The 19,892-nt window shown below is 41.2% G+C and overlaps 1 protein-coding gene across 1 annotated transcript in view; it reads left to right on the forward strand.

Annotated features, from left to right (window-relative positions):
• SLC1A3 (solute carrier family 1 member 3) overlaps positions 1-19,801 on the forward strand; it is an 84,135-nt gene extending 64,334 nt beyond the window's left edge. Inside the window, exons 4-10 of the mRNA XM_003899585.4 lie at positions 2,219-2,423; positions 5,251-5,293; positions 8,097-8,389; positions 10,814-11,047; positions 11,582-11,776; positions 15,375-15,509; positions 17,576-19,801. Of these exons, the coding sequence (XP_003899634.1) occupies positions 2,219-2,423; positions 5,251-5,293; positions 8,097-8,389; positions 10,814-11,047; positions 11,582-11,776; positions 15,375-15,509; positions 17,576-17,780 (1,310 nt within the window). The 3' untranslated portion in view covers positions 17,781-19,801. The remainder of the gene's footprint in view (positions 1-2,218; positions 2,424-5,250; positions 5,294-8,096; positions 8,390-10,813; positions 11,048-11,581; positions 11,777-15,374; positions 15,510-17,575) is intronic.
• The last annotated feature ends 91 nt before the right edge of the window (positions 19,802-19,892 follow it).

A 19,892-nucleotide genomic window follows, 5' to 3' on the forward strand; every position in this document is an offset into this window, starting at 1 on the left:
AACAGCCCTGTAGCTGTGGGTACTGGGATAACTTTCCCTATCCCTCTCCCCATGGTGTGAGAAAGGACATATAAGCCTCATCCTTTGTTTGCCACTTTGGTTTCCAGTGCTCTGCCTTGACCACTTAGCACTCTCTCCGAATAGCTGTAGGTCGAGAATAGTGGGCAGGAGCGTCAGAGAAGAGTTGGCGTGAGAACGGAACAGCACCACAAAATAGAACGCGAGAGGGAAAAAAGCATCTCGGAGGAAGAAAATACTGCCGCCTGGTACTCCCTGGTACCCAGAGATATCCGGCGTATTGTGCTTACACCACTCGCCGGTTCCACAGGGAGAGAGCCGGAAGAATTGCAGGCTTTGGTGGTGACAAGTTCAGGCACTCATGGGAAAGAGAGTGGGCCCCTTCTGAGAGAAATCATTTTGAGCACAGCCAAGCCAAGATATTTTCAGATGTGATTCAGACCTGAGAATGAAACTGCTGGGGGATGGGATACTTCGGTTGGGAACAGATTAGCCCATTTTTAACATAGTTGAAGTGTTGAAGTGGTGCCATCCTAACAAATGAATACTTAGCCCCTGGTTTCGAGAAAGTGGCCCAGGATAAAAGAGGCTAAGTGCATGGCATCAAAGCCAAAGCTGGCCTCCTTATCTGTGGGAGCTACGGTTGGTTTTCTCAGAGGCAGAAAGTGCACTGAACCTAGTTACGTAAGACCCGAGTTCAAGTTCCCACTCCATTCCACTTCGTGTTAAATCCTTTAGACTGTTACTTCATTGCTTTTTAATCTGTATTATAGGTTGTTCAAAATAAGAACATATGAAATACTAAGGGCTTATAATGAAAATTATAAGTGATACGTTTCAAATACAAATGAAATTATAAAATGAAGGTCATGGCTTCAATTTCCACTTAAGCTAATTACCTTTATATTAAGATTTTTGAGCAAACCCAACCAGTTATCTGGCAATTGTAGACACCATTTTTATCAGTACTTTACTTTCTAAATATGCAAATATTTAGAGTTTGCACAACCTGTACATATGTTTGTGTGAACAGGGCCACTAGCTAAATATTAAACCACCATTAGAATTTGATACTCATTATTGAAATACAATATAACCTTTTAATACATTTGTGGAAACACCATTTTAAATTGTTTTTAAAAAACTCAATTAACTGTAATTGGATTACACTATAATTGGATTTTAGTGGGATTGGGGAGGATAAAGAATGAAGAAAAGTGAAGATACAGCTAATAAAACAGAAGAGCTCATATTAATATAGATAATTTAATCTTTTGAGAGTTTTGTGTCTTTTCCAATAGTTTCTCAGTCGAAAATGCATCAAACTGTGTTCCATTAGCTACAGCCATTAGGAAAACCTTAAAAGTCATGCCTCCTTTTTTCTCTAGGATGACACCTTGCCTGAGGCAGACTTTGAAGATGTCCTGAAAATGAGGGAAAGAGGGATGTTTAGCATGAGATGAGGCATCTCAGACCTGTGGGACAAAGTAGAAGAAGACAGGGTACAAGAATGAGAACTGTGCCACGATAATTTTTAAAAATTTTTTGATTGGATGAGATGAAATAGCAGAGAAACTATTTGAGAACCTTATAACCCAATGTCTACTTTAAATGCAAATTGAAGATAGATCAGCGGGTGATCAGAATAATAGCTTAAATTGTACATTAAAACATTTTAAAAAAGACTCCCAAATACATATATAAAATAATTCCTTTGAAAGAATTTAATGGCAGTTAATCTGTGTGTGAATCACCACAGTGCTTGAACTTGAAGTAAACTTAGATTATCCTGCCAGAAAAATGTTTTAAGTATTTCTTTACACACACATGCACACAGGCACACTCACACACACACACTACTCACACTCGTAGCTTCCCCAACTAGTGGTAACCTAGGAAAGAATCTGATGCACTTTCAGACCATTAGAGAACAGTATTGATTTGGCCATGTGAAATCAACTCCTGGGGCAGAAAATGAGTGACTGCATGTTCACTGACACCGCTGATGCCTCACCATTGTAGCCTCGGCCTTTTTCCTTCACCTTGTAAAATTTGGGTCCAGGTTCTCACAATATGTACGAAATCCCATTGCTGGGTGGGATGAGGGTAGGGGAGTATAAAGGAAATGCTGTTCCCATTGTCTTCCACTGCAGAATTCCCTGGACTGACTTCCTGAAAATCTTCTGTTTGCCTCCACCAGGAATGGCAGCCCTAGATAGTAAGGCATCAGGGAAGATGGGAATGCGAGCTGTAGTCTATTATATGACTACCACCATCATTGCTGTGGTGATTGGCATAATCATTGTCATCATCATCCATCCTGGGAAGGGCACAAAGGAAAACATGCACAGAGAAGGCAAAATTGTACGAGTGACAGCTGCAGATGCCTTCCTGGACTTGATCAGGTATGTCCTTGCAAGCCCGTCCTTTGGGGTGTATTTTCACCATCCAGATCCTCTTACTGGGAAGCTAATCAAACCCTGGAAGGGGTGTCTGACTGAACCAGCCTTGCCAGGCTTGAAATGAAGGTCATATATCTTTACTTCTTTCTTATAGAAATTGAAGGAAGGATCCATTTTCTGATCTTGTATGAGAGAGGCGAAAAGAGCAAGGAGAAGATATGAATTTTGAGAACCTTGCCTTTAGGATTCAGAATCTGGTCACTGAGCTCTCTCAACTATGCAGCTCACCTTGGAATTTTAATAATTCTTAACCTATTTTTCTTAAGTGCTGTTCTTTAAGGCTAGTTTTTATTCAACTATGCCCTATTCTTTGGACCCTTCTGATTTAGAACTTGTGATCAGTATCATTGCCCACCATGCACAACGCATTATACACAATCTGGTTCCAGAGGGACTTTAGAGATCATTTTGCCAAACCTGTCCCAAGGTTTTCCTTTCATAATATTTGTGGAGAAAGAATTTGGCAGGTCTGTAATAAAAGAATAAAGGATGGTTTCTTTAGCATTGTTTTACGTACAAACCATACATTGATTACAGATGAGTCTTATCTACTACTTGAAGCAGACTTGGTAATAGAGTCAGCCTTATGTAGAACTGTGAAGTAAGTCAAAATTCAATCCTGGCACCTTCCTGCTTCCTCTCCCCTACACACCTGCCCTTGCTCAGTCAGGTCCTGGCAGGAAGCATACCACATACTCAAAAGGAACCTTGAAGAAGGTTTGCCAAGGTGCAGGCAGCCTTAAAGGAACCTACCAAGGATGGTGAGGCCCCAAAGCACTAACAGTAAGAAACTATTTTGTTACCACCCTTAGCTATGAAGGAGCAAAAGAAAGGAGGTGTTATGGAACCCAGAAAGAGCTATAGCCTCGGGAGGGAAGGGCCTCAGGAACCCTAAATAGAGGAAGGAAGCTGCCACCAAATCTGTCAAAGAGAGCTCTAGGAGAATATAGACTCCCTCTGCCCTGTGATCTGTTAGTGCATGTCACTAGACAAACCCAATAGGAGTAGGAAGCCAGAGGGCAAGAGAACCCATGTGTTGTGGTCCACAGAGGCCAGGCTCCCAGGGCACAGACAGAATGGAGAGTGAATCTAGAAGGACAAAGGAAAGCTATCTCATAATAGGCTCTAGATCCCCCATCTGCTTAGCATTCCCCCACCGTTTAGTCCCTCCCAGCCTGTTTTCCCAAAGACTAGCTATTTCCTCCCAGCTTTTCAGCTAACTTACCTGCAGAGTGACTGGGCTGTCAATTCTAGATACCTGTGTAAAAGGCCCATTCCCCATTGATCATCTGAAGGAAATTCCTCCATTGCATCTCAAGGAATGGGGCTGTGGCAGGTAAAGTCAAGAGAGGTTTGGGGAGCAGAGGGTACCTTCAGCAGCACCTCTCAATTCCAACCATGGGTGACTTTCTACCATCTCTATGTATGTAAACCCTGCCCAAGGGGCCTCTTCTTCAAAGTCCTTTTTCAGGGAGTTAATCACAATGATCTGCATGTATCAAGCCACCCTGTAACATTACTCCATGCCAAGCTGACATTCAATAGCTATGTTTTTATTTAGTTCCTATAATTAATTAAGGCTTTTCACTATTTCTTCATGAACTTTACCCTCAGATCGTTTAGATTAGAAGTATTTTATTATATTACATTTTCTTTCCCTATAATTGTTACTCCTTGTTTGAAGAATTAGAATCTCATCATCCCCAGTCTGATTGATCCATCAGAAGACTGTGTTTCTGCCCTGCCTTGCTCCAGTGACAAATGTATCCTGCTCACAATCAATCACTTGGTTTGAGCATGTATCCTGGAATCTTCTGAATGCACATTTCTATCAAGGTTGATGGCAACAACCCCGTAGATAGATAAGAAGGAAAAGAAAACAGGATGGTCTAGTAGGAAGAAAGGGACAAACGTTTATAATATTAAAATATAACTTTGGTAACATGCAACTGCTGGAATCTTGAGCTTGAGATAACTGCCGGGTCATGTCTCCTTCTCCCACAGTCTTTCATCTTGGAGCCCTAATGATAGTTTAATCCAATCTCCTCTTTAAGAGATAAGTCAACTGAGATATAAATGGGTGCCATGACTTGGCCAGGGTCACACAGCTGATGACAGACTTCCCAGCCAGAGTGTTGTCCCTCACTCTACCGCCTACAAACATAAACACTGCTTTGACACAGTCTCTGAAGAAGTAACAAATCCTGCCACATGGGCTTCAAGTTCAAATTTTGCAGGTCATCTCTCCATTGGCTACCAAAGAGCTGCAGAAGCTTTAGCAATTCAGTGCCAAACCCCCGTTCCCCAGAATGCCTTTGGGAGACTTTTGGAGAACAAAATTCCATAGGCTGACCATGGCTTTTGATTCAAAACATTTGGTTCCTAGACACATGGCACAATAACCAAAAAGACCACTGCTGAACAATACCTTAGTTAGCCAGAAAGCTAACGATAAAAGTCATTTCCATTCTCACTTTGATTATTCCTAGCAGCAGAGTTTTTAATAAGATAATGGCTGAATCAAGAACCCCATTGGCTGACAAGAGGATAAATGAGTCGAGTTTGGACTCCCCTGAAAATATAAACTACATGGGCCACACTTAGGGAGGACCATATATTCCTTTTCAAGTCGTAAAATCCACTAACATTTTTCTTTTTCCATTTGTTGCTTGGTTCAATGCAATCTTTACCCTACACACAATGAAACAGAATTTAAGGAGCAAACTTATTACTTGGAAAATTTTGCAAGTGACTATTATTTTCTTTGCAGGAACATGTTCCCTCCAAATCTGGTAGAAGCCTGCTTTAAACAGGTAAACACTCTACAGACATTAACTCACCTTTGAAATTCCTCTTTTTTATACCAAACCAAGTGGGACCCTCTTTCCCCCCTCATTTCTCTGCTATAAGAAACACTTCTCTTGTCAACCAGATTAAAAACATTAGTGTTTTCTAGGAATTTTTTTGGGAGGAGATGGTCTTACCTTGTATTGAAGGCTTAGTAGTTGCCAGACACTGTGTGTCTTGCATACAAATAGCTCATTGAGTCTGCTATTGTTAAGAAGGCTAATCACAAGACCCTCCCCCCTTCCTATCCCACAACTCCCTGCTGGCAAAAGCCCATCAACCAAGCAAACACCAATATAAAATATATTTATAACTTGCCTTAAAGAAGATTAGAGAGATTATTCAGATTTCTGGGTTTGATTTAAATATCAATGGACTGGTTTTTTTTTTTTTCAAGTCTACCAAGGACCTAATGGACTCTAAAGGAGAGCCAAAGCAGAAAAGAATGGCATCATCACTTATGGAAATCCTGCTATATGCCAAGCACTAACATTTTTTTTAGTCCTCACATAAATACAATAAATATCATTGTCTTCATTTCACTGATGGGGCAGTTCATCTATATGAACTCAAGACAATTATGTATCATGCACAAATTCTCACAAGTAGTAAGTGGCAGACTCCGAATTCAGATTCACTGTGTTGACTCCAAATTCTGTCTGCTTTCTGCTACTCCATTCTGCTTCCAAGAAAGGAATATTCAGGGTGATGAGACCCCGACCTGGAGGCTATAGTGAGGTCCAGCTCCTTTTAGCTCATATGCAAGCAACTCTTGGCTCTGTGTTGTGGATACAAATACCTTTTACTATTAGAAGATAAAATCAATAAAGCTCACTTTAACCTCACTTGAATATAAGAACTTTGTTGCCTAAAATATTAAAAGGGAAACAGACACTCTGGGTTAAATAACACTTCCCAAACATTTCTCCATATGGTGTCAATTCACTCCTGTTGTAATTCCCTAACGCTTCTGCTTAGGATCCGTAAAACAAACCAAACAAAACCCCAACCTAGTAGAAGACTGTGTTTTACACATGTAAGTCTCCCTTTGTTTTTTTTTCCCTTGTAATAATTTTTAAGACTATTTTTAATATGTAATACATGCACACATTGAAACATTCAAACCAAATTCTTTCTTTTAAAATAAATAAGCCTGAGGCCAAAATCTAACTTTCTTTGTTCAAAAACAACTATAACTATAAATAATAAGTGCCTTTCAATCCAACCAGCCAACTCCAGCACCATGGGGCTGACATTCCAGTAAGTCAGCTGGCCCTGGGTGATATCAAAAATGTTGATTTCCAGATCTTTCAGATAGAAAAAGTGCTGACTTGTGCAGATTGATTGTGTTTGATTTGGATTTGCATTTACAGGATTTTGAAGGGAAAGAAAATCTTTCTCTCCAGGTCTAGTTGGCTTAGACCAGAACTCTAACAAGGTTGCAGTTTCTGTGCATACTGCAGAGTGTAAGGGGAATGCGTTAGAGGCATAAGAAAGGCTGATCAGGATTGAAAATCTACCCTGGACAATCCACAAAATGCATAAGAACCCAATGGAATAAAGAAATTTGAGAGTCGATTGGAATAGATGAATGGGGCCAATTTTTTTGTTGCTTGAAATTACCAGTGCTACTAACTGTTCAGGAATGTGTGCATAGTATTGACAGCTGGCCATGCCTTTGTTTGGGAATAGTTGTTTCCCAGTGGATAAGAAAGTTTTCCATTAACCCTCAGTAAAGAAATGACCAAGCACTTCATATACAGCAGCACTTTCTTCCCCTGGATTCTAGAGTCACTCACCATCCATATATTATTACTCTTACTGGTGCTTTCCCTACAATCGCTATCAAGATCAGGAATTCCACTCTCATTAAAATCACAGAGGGATGAGCTTACTTGTTTCATGTGGCCAGCATCTCCTGACTGGGGCATCTATGCAGAAACTGAATAGATGATGGGAAAAAAGACCATCTCTTGAGTTAGAAGTGAAATCCCACTATAGACTTGGAGAAGGTGAGTTGTCCTCACCAACTATTAATCAGGCACCTATTCTTAAGAATTGATAACATCAAGAATGGCTTGGAGACTGGTTGTTTAGGGATTTTTAATTTTTAATACCCACTGAAATCTCTAAACAGGTCTAATCCCTGAAGGGCTTTGTCATTGAGCACCGTTAGCAGAAATTAGTACAGTACTTTAAAATTTGCAAGATGTTCTCATACATTCTGTTTGATTATCACAACAACACGGTGAGGTAGAAACAGCACAGTTGTTCTTGTTTCACAGCTGTGGAATATGAGAGAAAGGATACCAGGTGATTTATCTATTATACCATAGCATAATCCCCACAGAAGGGAAGAGGACTATTGTGAATATTTGGGTTTATGGTTTAAAACAAAAATCCCATTATAGTCATTTTATTAGGGTTTCAGAAGAAAGCAAAAGCAGATGCATGTGTTCAGTCCAGCATCTTTAGCTGGATATCTCTTTCCTGTTATCATTTGTTATATATTTGAGTGAGTGTGTGTGTGTGTGTGTGTGTGTGTCATGATTTGTATGTATTTCAGTATGTGTTTCTGTCTATGTTAAGAAAGTAGTAGGGGTTTGCCACAGATTAAAGAGAGAGAGAAAGAGAGAGAAAGAGACTTTCTATAACACTAGTCTCTGAATACAGAGTAATAAATATCATTTTAGAAAATTTGACAACAGGAAAATATAAAGAAAAAAATAAAAATCACCTTTAATCCTCATTGTGCTTTTTATTTTTAAGTTTAAAACCAACTATGAGAAGAGAAGCTTTAAAGTGCCCATCCAGGCCAACGAAACGCTTGTGGGTGCTGTGATAAACAACGTGTCTGAGGCCATGGAGACTCTTACCCGAATCACAGAGGAGCTGGTCCCAGTTCCAGGATCTGTGAATGGAGTCAATGCCCTGGGTCTAGTTGTCTTCTCCATGTGCTTCGGTTTTGTGATTGGAAACATGAAGGAACAGGGCCAGGCCCTGAGAGAGTTCTTTGATTCTCTTAACGAAGCCATCATGAGACTGGTAGCAGTAATAATGTGGTATGTATTTCCATTTTCTGTATATGTTATATACGAGATGGTTATTGCCATCAACATGTGTTCTGTACTGAGGAAGGTACCACGAGTCAGGATGGCCAATTGCAGTGATCTCACTCTGGTAAGCACAGGAAAATCAATGAACCTCTGGGCCTCTAGAGGCCTTGAACCTATCTGCAAGCCTCTCCTAATAAGTTTGCTTCCTTGTTTTCAAAGCCTGTCACCTCCTTTTACCCCAGTGCTGATGGAATCTCATTCCTCGTTTCTCCATTTTTTATCTAGTTTTTCATTCAAGACCTAATTACTGAGTGTCTACTATATGCTAAGCATATAGTACCAGGCACTGTGGATATAGCAATAAAGAAAACATACAAGGATATTCCAGATCTTACACTCTTTTAAAGGAGACAGACAATAAACAATTCAATCAACCATATGCTTTAGTCACAGGTGCTGTGGAAAAATAAAATAAAATAGCAGGTAACTAGGAGAAGGCACAAAATTTGCCTTGGATGGTGCAGAAAGGCCTCTGAGGAGGTGACATACTTTGTTAAGACCTGAATGAACAGAGGAAGAAGACACACCAAAGTGCCAGAAGAAGGGTGTTTTCAGTAAAGGGAAAAGCAAATGGAGAGGCCCCTTAGGCCATCAGGAAAACTGAGGGCTCCTCATCTGTTTCAGCCCTAAGAAAGAATTGTAAATGGCAGTTCTGCTGCAATGTCTAAAGGATTCACAGGAAGTATTATAAAATGCCAAGTCACAATTTATGACAAAATTTGCTTTAATAAAGTTGACAGCAGGAGACAAAGAAAGAGACTATAAACCCAAGAGGAACATTGACCTTGGAAAGTAAACTTGACCCAACAGGGAGAAAACCCTTTGATTGACTTAGGCTTTCTGTGGAGGTTGCCTCTCTTTCATTCTTTATTTTTAATCCAGGCTCCTCTGTGGCACCTGAAGCAGGAAAGAATCCATTGCTAAGAAAAGCAGTCCCTCACCAACATAATTAAAAATGCGCTTGTCTTTAATGCCACCAAAGCCCAGAGAAATCCATTTTTCAGGAATTTGTACAAGATGGATATGAACTTGGGCACAAAGACAGATCAGAATGTGGTCTCCACGGGAGCCCCCACTTGGAAGGCTCCTTTGAAGTCCTGGCAGGAACGAAAGTGGACATTTCTCTTCATATTATTAAATGCCTCCACCTTTCACCTCTTTTATGAAAGAAGCCCATTCAAGGCCCCTGAATGAATCTCACATGCAGCTTGTCTAGCAGTACATTCGCCTGCACATTCAATGCTCAGTTACTATATTTCTGAAAACAGGTATTCCTATGATTTCCTGGCCTGGGTTCTCAAAGGACTTTTGAAAGAAGCATTATATTTTTCGATTTGAAACAAGTCCTCCATAGTTGCCAGGAGACCCTTCTCCTTAAGTGTGATTGGCTTCTCTGTGTTTGGTAATGTGAGTTTGGTTGTAGTTTCCTGCACATATGAAACAAAGAGAAGGGAAATCCAGGCAGCGAGGTCTTTAAGCAACCTCTGGGTTATTTCAACTTGTAGAAGTCATTTTGAGTCTCAGTTGCTTTTTCTTGCATTGTCTGCAGGAGGAAAGCTCACAATGGCAGTAGCAGCCTGTGGGGAACAATGACTTCATTAGAACACCTATAACCTGATTGTGATAGTACATACATGCACATTATTAAGTTTAATCATGAATTTACTTTATGGACATCTTCTATTTATGGCAAGCAGTACTAGATTTTCATTTGCACTATAACAAAATTTTCTTTTAAAGTAAATTTACTTAAGTAAAAAAGATGATTGGAAGAATAATACTAAGTAATCTCGTAAGTGGTATGTAGATATGGAAAGGCAATAATAAAAGTAGCCCTTGAGAAAGAGAACTGACTGCAAACCTGAGACACTGGCGTACCATCGTGTGCCTCTTGCTTTAACTTGGGAATTAGGCTCTGATGTGGAAAATGCTTCCAAAAGTCTGGATGTTGGTGCAGTGGATTCCAGCAGAACAGGACACTTAGCAGGGGAGCAGGAGGCAGAGGGAGTGAGTGCCATCTGAGGACCAGAAAAGTGACCCCCGTGTAGTGAAAGGAGAGCTGTCTAGGAAGACAGAGGTGGGTATCAAAAGCTCTGTATCTGCCTTTTTTCCCAGGTTTAAGAGAAAAATATTGTGTCCTAGAGCAATTCTGAGGGAGGGGAAAGCCCGATTCTGCAAGAATCAGGGGAAATTCGTACTTACAAAAGAAAAAAAAAAAAGAAGTCCACAGTTTCTGTAAGTCCTAATGGTATCCTGGGCAGGAAAGTTTGGCAGTCAACTCTCTTTCACTTTTTCTTATCACTTGGAAATTTCTGTGGACTAGCTTGGTGGAAACCAGACTCCAACCGTGCTGGTGTTGCTTCTCCCCAGGTACGCCCCCGTGGGTATCCTCTTCCTGATTGCCGGGAAGATTGTGGAGATGGAAGACATGGGCGTGATTGGAGGGCAGCTTGCCATGTACACTGTGACTGTCATTGTTGGCTTATTCATTCACGCAGTCATTGTCCTGCCACTCCTCTACTTCTTGGTAACACGGAAAAACCCTTGGGTTTTTATTGGAGGGTTGTTGCAAGCACTCATCACTGCTCTGGGGACCTCTTCAAGGTATGTATGTATGTGTGGAAAATGAATCTGAAATGTTACCTTGAACCAGGGCCCCTCAAGTAAGGTGTAGGAGGAGCCATTTTATTCTGGGTTTTAAACTTCCAGGAATGATGAGTCAGCTTTCTCACTTCTCATGCCAATCACACCTATTTGGGATTCAGGGAATGCCTGGCTACATATCTTTTGCGGGGATGAATTGGAAATCAACTATCCTTTCCCGCCCACTTCATCTCTCTTTAGTTGACATCTGCCTGAGGGAAAAGAGGCAGAGTGACTTGGCACAGGCTGTCGTGATGGGGGCATGATCACAAGTGATGCCTCACAGAGAAACCCAGAAGCAGGAGAGCTGCCAAATGACCCCGTGAGGGGACCACACTGTTCTTAACCCGCTCCCCTATTTATATAAGTGCTGACTCAGTTCCCATTAAGTTACAACATGGGAGAGGAAGGAACTGTCTGTCCCAAAGACCAAACACACAGACAGTCAGAAATACCAGGATGCTCAGCTGATGTGCCCTGTTTCACTGTTCTCAGTTCTGCCACCCTACCCATCACCTTCAAGTGCCTGGAAGAGAACAATGGCGTGGACAAGCGTGTCACCAGATTCGTGCTCCCCGTAGGAGCCACCATTAATATGGATGGGACTGCCCTCTATGAGGCTTTGGCTGCCATTTTCATTGCTCAAGTTAACAACTTTGAACTGAACTTCGGACAGATTATTACAATCAGGTACAAGGAAAGAGTTCTATACAACCCTTTCTTAAGAATGCCTTTAAGGCTGGGAGCAGTGGTTCACACCCATAATCTCAACACTTTGGGAGGCCAGGGCGGGTGGATCGCCTGAGGCCAGGAGTTCAAGACTAGCCTGGCAACATAGTGAAACCCTGTCTCCACTAAAAATACAAAAATTAGCCAGGTGTGGTGGCATGGGCCTGTGGTCCCAGCTACTTGGCAGACTGAAGCAGGAGAATTGCTTGAACCCAGAGGCAGAGATTGCAGGGAGCTTAGATCGTGCCACTGCACTCCAGCCTGGGGGACAGAGCAAGACTGTATCTCAAAAAAAAAAACAAAAACAAAAAAAAGAATGCCTTTAAAAGACAAGAGGATAACCAGGGTTGGGAAGGGGATCCCACATAATCAAGAGGTGGGGATTTGGGGTAATCATTTTATATTTAGATATTTTCATTGTTTTCTTTTTAGAGTATAGATGTATACACTTATTAATAACAAGGTTCAAAAAATATAGATATGTATAAAGTAAAAAGGGAAACTTGCCTGCCATCATCTCGCCCCACATCTTTCTGTAAGTGACCATTGTTCATGTTTGATTTGGAAAGACTCTTCCTATGCATAGACATGCACACACTTCTTTTTGGTAGTTAGTGAAATTATATTATACATACATGTTTGCCTTTGACTGGTTTGCTTGTCAATAGACCAATAAATATGTCTACCTCATCATTCTTTCTAATGTCTGTAAAATACATAGTATGGATATTTCTCCTTTTTAAAAGTGTTAGATTATACTTCAATATTTAAAAGCATTAAAATAGGTTAGCTTGTATATATACTGCCATAAAATAAAAAGTTAGATGAACTTTTTCTCCTGAGTGAGTTTTTTGTTTTTTTGAGATGGAGTCTCACTCTGTCACCCAGGCTGGAGTACAGTGATGCAATCTCGGCTCACTGCAACCTCCGCCTTCCGGGTTCACACTATTCTTCTGCCTCAGCCTCCTGAGTAGCTGGGACTACAAGGGCCCGCCACCACTCCCAGGTAATTTTTTTGTATTGTTAGCAGAGATGGGGTTTCACCATGTTAGCCAGGATGGTCTCGATCTCCTGACCTCGTGATCCACCCGCCTCGGCCTCCCAAAGTGCTGGGATTATAGGCGTGAGTCACCGCGCCGGGCCTGGGTGAATTTTTAACCAGTGTAAGATAGATGACAGACCACACTGACAAGTAGTTCAAGAATCTGACTTTTGTGGAGAATTTTTTAAAACTATTATATTTGAGGTGTTCAGTGAAAAGTTATTTTCCTTTCCATACCTTCCCCCAGTCTCTTAGTTTCCTTCTGTAGAGGCAACCAGTGTTACCTGCAAGTTTCTTCCGTGTCCTTCCAGAGATACGCCAGGCATACCCTTGTGCATATGCAAATATAATCCCTCCTTTTTACTTATTAAAAGTTATTTTGCACAAGGTCCACTTGAGTCTAATGGCAATGGGACGCTTTCAGACTCACAATCCAGATCAGCCTCTACTCTTCACTGTTGTGGGGTTTTCAAAAAATTGTTATTAAAAGTACATTTTGGAGAGCAAAATAAGTCAGATTTGGGGGGATTTTTATCACTTAACATTTTGTTGTGAAATTTGCCCTACATATAGGGAAGTTGAAACAATATTATAACAACCATCCTCTACCAGATGGAAAAATTGCAAACGTTTTGCCATTTTTGCTTCTTCTTTCTCTGTCTTTCTCTGCCATTATGACATTTCACCTGTACGTAATTCAGCATGCATCTCCTAAGAACAAGGATATTTTTCTACATAACCACAATAGTAAGAATCTTAAAAATACTTCCAGAATATTCAATCTATATTCAAATTTCCCCAGTTGTCCCCCAAAACATGTCTTTTACAGCTTTTACTTCCAGACCAAGTTCAAATCCGCATTTATGCCTACATTTGGTGTCTTAGTTTCTTTTCATCTAATCAGTCACCATACATTTGTTATGTTTATTTAGAAATAAGTTGTTAGACTCTGTGTATGTTTTGTGTTAGTAGAAAATGATGATAGTTGTAGTAGGGTGCATTGGAGTAAAAAGGACAAGGCTGATCAGGGCCAGAGGTCACTGACTGACCTGGGGGTTCTGGGAACCTCAGGCCCAAAGTAGTTACAATGGGACTGAGGAGATCATTATCTCAGCTCACCTGTAACCCATACTTTGGCATATTGATTGAAAGGCTCTGAGTTGTAAAAAAGGTTCAGTTGCATGTGACAGAGTTAAAAATAACAGTAAGAGTGACAAACAAGATAGAAATATATTTCTCTTTCATGCAGCACAGCTCTGCTCCACAAAGCCTTCAAGGCTGATTGATAGGTGTTCTGTAATATAAGGGACTGAGTCATTTGAGTGTTATCATTATCCAGGGGATCCGGGATGACCTACCACCCCCAGATTTTAGCCAGTGGGAAGTGGGGAAATGGTATACCCTGCAAGTTGTTCAGTCACTTCCATGCATGTCTGACTGGCCAGAACTTAATCTAAGCTTCAAGGGAGGTTGGGAAGTGTAGTCTTCATTCTGGGGAGCAATATACCAGCTAAAAGTTCCAGTACCTTAGAAGGGGACCAGTATGGGGACCATGAATACTTTCTGTGCCAGACTTAATACTTTATTAATACTACTTATAACTAGATAATACTTTACTATTTATAAAACATTTGCTTTGCAAGCCATGTCTACACTGCCTTCATAAAAGGTATTCCTAATACTATAAAACTTTGTGCATAAATCATTTTGCTTTTGAATTAACTAAGCAAACCAAACTAAGAAACCAAATTTGATTCTTTTGACAACATTAATCATGAATGTTCAGTAACTTTACAACCCTCCACTTGGATAGGGGAATTATTGGAAAGAAATTATTATTGTAACTCTACAGAATTTTAAACTTCGCCTTACAAAATACTTTCAGGGATGTTAAAAAGTGTATAGCTGCCAGTTTATTTTAAAACAACTAGAATAATAGGTCCAACTTCACAAGGGTCATTGTATGAGGACCAAATGAGATAAGCCACGATTAGTATATCAGAAGACACATAGTAAGCATATGATAAATATTAGTTAGCATGATGATTAGTTCAATTTTTTTTTTTAATCTCGTTTACAGGCTGGGCATGACGGTTCATGCCTGTAATCCCAGCAGTTTGGGAGGCCAAGGTGGGTGGATCACTTGAGGTCGGGAGTTTGAGACTAACCTGGCTAACATGGTGAAAGCCCGTTCTACTAAAAACAAGAAAATCAGTCAGGTGTGGGGGCATGCACCTGTACTCTCAGCTACTCAGAGGCTAAGGCACAAGCATTGCTTGAATCCAGCAGGAAGAGGTTTCAGTGAGCCTAGTTTGCACCACTGCACTCCAGCCTGGGCAACAGAGTGAGACTCTGTTTCAAAAAAAAAAAAAAAATCTCATTTACTTTTTTCCTGAAGCACATCCTCTTGTGTTACATGGCAAGTCAGGCATTGGCACCGCGTGTATTTTGCAGCGTATATGCTCTACCTGGGGAGCTTTGTAAAAGTGTTTTCTGTTCTGGTACTTCTGTTAACAGCATCACGGCCACGGCTGCCAGTATTGGGGCAGCTGGAATTCCTCAGGCAGGCCTGGTCACCATGGTCATTGTGCTGACATCTGTCGGCCTGCCCACTGACGACATCACGCTCATCATCGCAGTGGACTGGTTCCTGTGAGTATGCTTGGCCTGCATTCTGACTCACGGTCACAGGGCCCACCTCTGTCACTCCAGGGCACCAGGCAGCCTGGCACAGCTACAGAAAGAACTCTGAGGAGAGGGGCCACTCGGCCCATAGTTAAATTGTCCTCACTGTCTGACCCCTGGTCCTTATCTGGAGACCGAGTCCCAGCCGACATGTGCACTCACTCCCCTATCAGCCTGAGGGGCACATCTGGCTGCCACAGATCTCACTCCATAAAGCCATTCAGGAATTGGGAAACCCGCTGTCTGCAAAGGCAGCATAAATCAGCAAGGCTGTTTCTGAGTTGCACAACACAACGCCACAGCAGCTGGAACAAAGCTGCAGGCCCCGCATGCCAGCTCAGGCCCTGCTTCTGTGTGCTTCCCAATCCGGTGGGAATGATTTTCCCATCCTAGCCCAACAGGGTGAGGCTGAGCCATGCCGACACTGGGAAGAGACCCAGTCTCATTAAGTGGAATTGAGTTTTGGATCTGGGAAAAGTTCCAAGAAATGTACCCTCCACACTCTCAAACTCTAACCTCTACAGGCCCATCCCTGTGCCCCCTTTCCTTGCTCTTCCAACTGGCATTCTCTGTGCCTTTTCTCTTGAAAGTTTACTTCCACTTTTGAAAATCTTTCCCCAGGATGCCCAAAGCAAATGCCTAGAACACAGTAGGTGCTGGAGTTAGCACAACGTGTGTTCACTGGAACTGAGACCATGAAAAGAGCTTGACAGTGTGTGTGAAGCCCCAGAACGGGCAGAGAGGATTCACTTACGGGGACCTGTGTTTGTGTCCTGACCTTGTGTGAGACCGGGCAGATTACCCAACCACCCTAGGTTCTACCTCTGTAAAATGAGGGTGCCTGTGTCTGCTACCTCCAAGGGGTACTGTAGGCTTCAGTGCAATGATGCCTAGAAAGTATGCAGCCTACTGTCTGGCCCACAGTCAGCATCGGTTAACATGAGCACTCTCGTATAAAGCTACAGTTCTCCGCAGTCTTTGATCTTTACACTTCAAAGTTATTGAGCACTGAAATAGCATTTCATCTATATGGGTTGTATCTATTCATATTTATCATATCAGACAAACATAAATTTCCATTTGTTAATTTAGAACACGTTTTATTTAAAGGTGACAATAATAAATTCATAAAATGAATAAATAAAATGAATTTATCATCCTTAAAAAGGTTACATATGCTAACGTAAATAGCATTTTTTTGTAAAAAATAAACATTTTTGAGCCCAAAATTTATTTTATTTGTTTATTTACTTGTTTTGAGATGAAGTTCCATTCTTGTTGCCCAGGCTGGAGTGCAATGGCACAGTCTTGACTCACTGCAACCTCCGCCTCCTGGGTTCAAGTGATTCTCCTGCCTCAGCCTCCTGAGTAGCTGGGATTACAGGTGCACACCACCACACCTGGCTAATTTTTGTATTTTTAGTAGAGACGGGCTTCACCATGTTGGCCAGGCTGGTCTTGAACTCCTGACCTCAGGTGATCCACCTGCCTCCCCCTCCCAAAGTGCTGGGATTACCAGCTTGAGCCACCGCGCCCGGCCTCGACCCCAACATTTAGTGAAAAGAATGGTACTATTTCATATTTTGCAAGTTTCCTTAATGTCTGGCTTAATGCAAGACAGTTGGAGTTTCCTAACTGTTTCTGCAGTTTCACAACTGCTTCAGTGAGTTGTGACATCACACATCATGTAGTCTTTGCAAAACTCCACTATACATTCATGAGAAAATGAGACTGAGAGGGACAAATGATATCTTAGTATTATTTTGAGAATAGCTGAAATAGAAGGCTCATTCCCCACTGTTGGGACTCTCACTCCAGTCAGACTAATAACTGAATATTCATCATCTATATGGCCTTATAACTTTTAATAGCTACTATTATGAACATTATGTGTCTATTATGTAATCTTGCAGTTGGTAGACACAGCGAACTGAATTTTAAGAGGTGCTTCGCTGGCCAGTTCCTAATGTAAGTTGAAATCTTGTGATGGTCACGGGAGCCTCATTTTTCCCTCCTCCCCACCCTGCCCGCAGGGATCGCCTCCGGACCACCACCAACGTACTGGGAGACTCCCTGGGAGCCGGGATTGTGGAGCATTTGTCTCGACATGAACTGAAGAACAGAGATGTTGAAATGGGTAACTCAGTGATTGAAGAGAATGAAATGAAGAAACCATATCAATTGATTGCACAGGACAATGAAACTGAGAAACCCATCGACAGTGAAACCAAGATGTAGACTAACATAAGAAATGCTTTCTTGAGCACCAGGTGTTAAAAACCATTATAAAATCTTTCCATCTCATTACAGCTCATTCTCTCCAGCAAGCCCCTTAATCCCCTTTCCTCCCTTCTGATAAGATTGGAAAGTAATCCTCCAAAAAACAAGGGAGGATTTTGGGTGGCCAAAGTGTATAATTTTCATCCCATAATTGAAATTTTTACATCATTTCATGTTAGTCTTACCTAATAAGGTACCAAGATCAAAAATATTCTGGATCAGATCTTACAAGTTTATGTGGCACACAATCCTATAAATGTGATTTTTTTTATATAAGTTAAACAAATAGTAGGCTAAAAACATTTTATAATCAACTTTTGAGATTTAAAAATCTTTCAGAATACAATTGAGTTTTAGTTTCAAAATGTTAACAACTTGAATTACAACCGGTTATCAGTTGAACAGTAAGATTTTGTCCCTTTCTCTTCTGACTGGTATACTGATTTCATTAGTAGCTAGGTGCACATATACATCTAGCACAGCTGTGAGGAGAGACAGAGGCAGTTTCCATGTGGCCTTGAGTAAATCCCATCTCACCTCTAGGCCTCAGTGTCCTCATCTATAAAATGAGGGACTTCCCTAGATGTCTTCGTGGTCTCTTCCAGCCCAGACATCCTGTCATGTCATGAAAGCGCCTGCCCTCTATTTCCCCTCAGAACACCCTGTACCATCCATGGAGCACAGGGCTTTCAGAAAGGACACTTAAATGGGAGTGAAAATTTCTAAGGACAGGATGGCTATGTGTGGTGGTCACCAGGTCCTGTGTGCAAAGTGCAGGTTATGCAAGTTGCCAGGCAGGAGGCCATTCCAGGACTGGGATTATTCGTAAAACCCTTTGCCCAGTTCATCCCAATGGGGGAAGTATTCCCTTCTTACTCTGGGAAGAATGTCTCCCGCCACTCCTCAAACAGAAGAGAAGGTAGCAGCTAGCAAGGGTGCTTGTGGGCACACCATGGAACACTAAAGAGCTAGGAAAGAGTTGAGCACAGGCAACATTATAAACAAAGGATTTGAAAACACCAAGAGTACAGGTCTTCTTTAAGGAAGAATAAAAAAGAGGTTCATTTTTTTGGCTTTTTTTTTTTTTTCACCTGAAACACTTCTCTTGAGTCCAAAATCATTCCCCCATGAAGTCTGCCTACCAAAACATAAAGACCACTTATATATTTGAAAGAAGTCAAACGAATGAGCTGTCTAATAGAAGTCCATGAGTTGAGTGGGTATTTTTTATTTGAAAGTGCTTTTCTTTAATCAAAAGTCCTTAGAACGAGAGAAACAAAATATTTCTGTTTTGGAATCCCACTTATCAAATCATTCAAAACTTTCAGCTGGAGTGGGGTTTGCTTTTGTTTTGTTTATGTCCATAAGAGAAATGGTAGAAGATGAATCAGTATGAAGACACTGTCAATGAGGTTATGAGAAAAAACAGCAGGGGCATTAGTTTCAGGCAAGGCAGCTCCCAGGTTTAGAGATTAATTTTTACCCCCTAAGGAATATCCAGTCAAAGACGCTGAGTGGGAGCTGTCAGGCAGTAGCAGCTGTGTTTGAGTTTCTGGCTGAAAATGGTGAAGAATGGACTTAATTATGCTAACAGACTGAAAATCTAGACATACATCCTCTGATATACAATTAGAGATATTTTTATATAGACCCCAAGCATTCTGTGTATAAAAGTTAACATTAGGCTGTGATGGAGTAACCATTTAATGTCGAGGCTCTATTTGGGAAATACACTACAAATGTTAATGTATGTGGCTGTCATCTTAAGATACTAGTAGAGCAAAGACTTAATCATATCAACTTAATTCTGTTACACAATTTTTTTACATACTAACCATTTCTTATGGAAAGATCCTGTAGGGAGCCCATCCTCTCACCAAGCCATCACAAGCTCTGCATACACATGCATTCAGTGTGGACTGGGAAGCATTACTTTGTAGATGTATTTTGAATAAAGAAAAAAAATAGTTTTACATTAACATCTTTGCATGTTGTTGTTATTCCTCTCCTCAAAGGAAAATACATTTTCCATTCATGGAAATATTACAGTAAGCTCAGGGCAGTCTCTGG

Source organism: Papio anubis, chromosome 5 (genome assembly GCF_008728515.1).
Source record: "Papio anubis isolate 15944 chromosome 5, Panubis1.0, whole genome shotgun sequence".
NCBI lineage: Eukaryota > Metazoa > Chordata > Mammalia > Primates > Cercopithecidae > Papio > Papio anubis.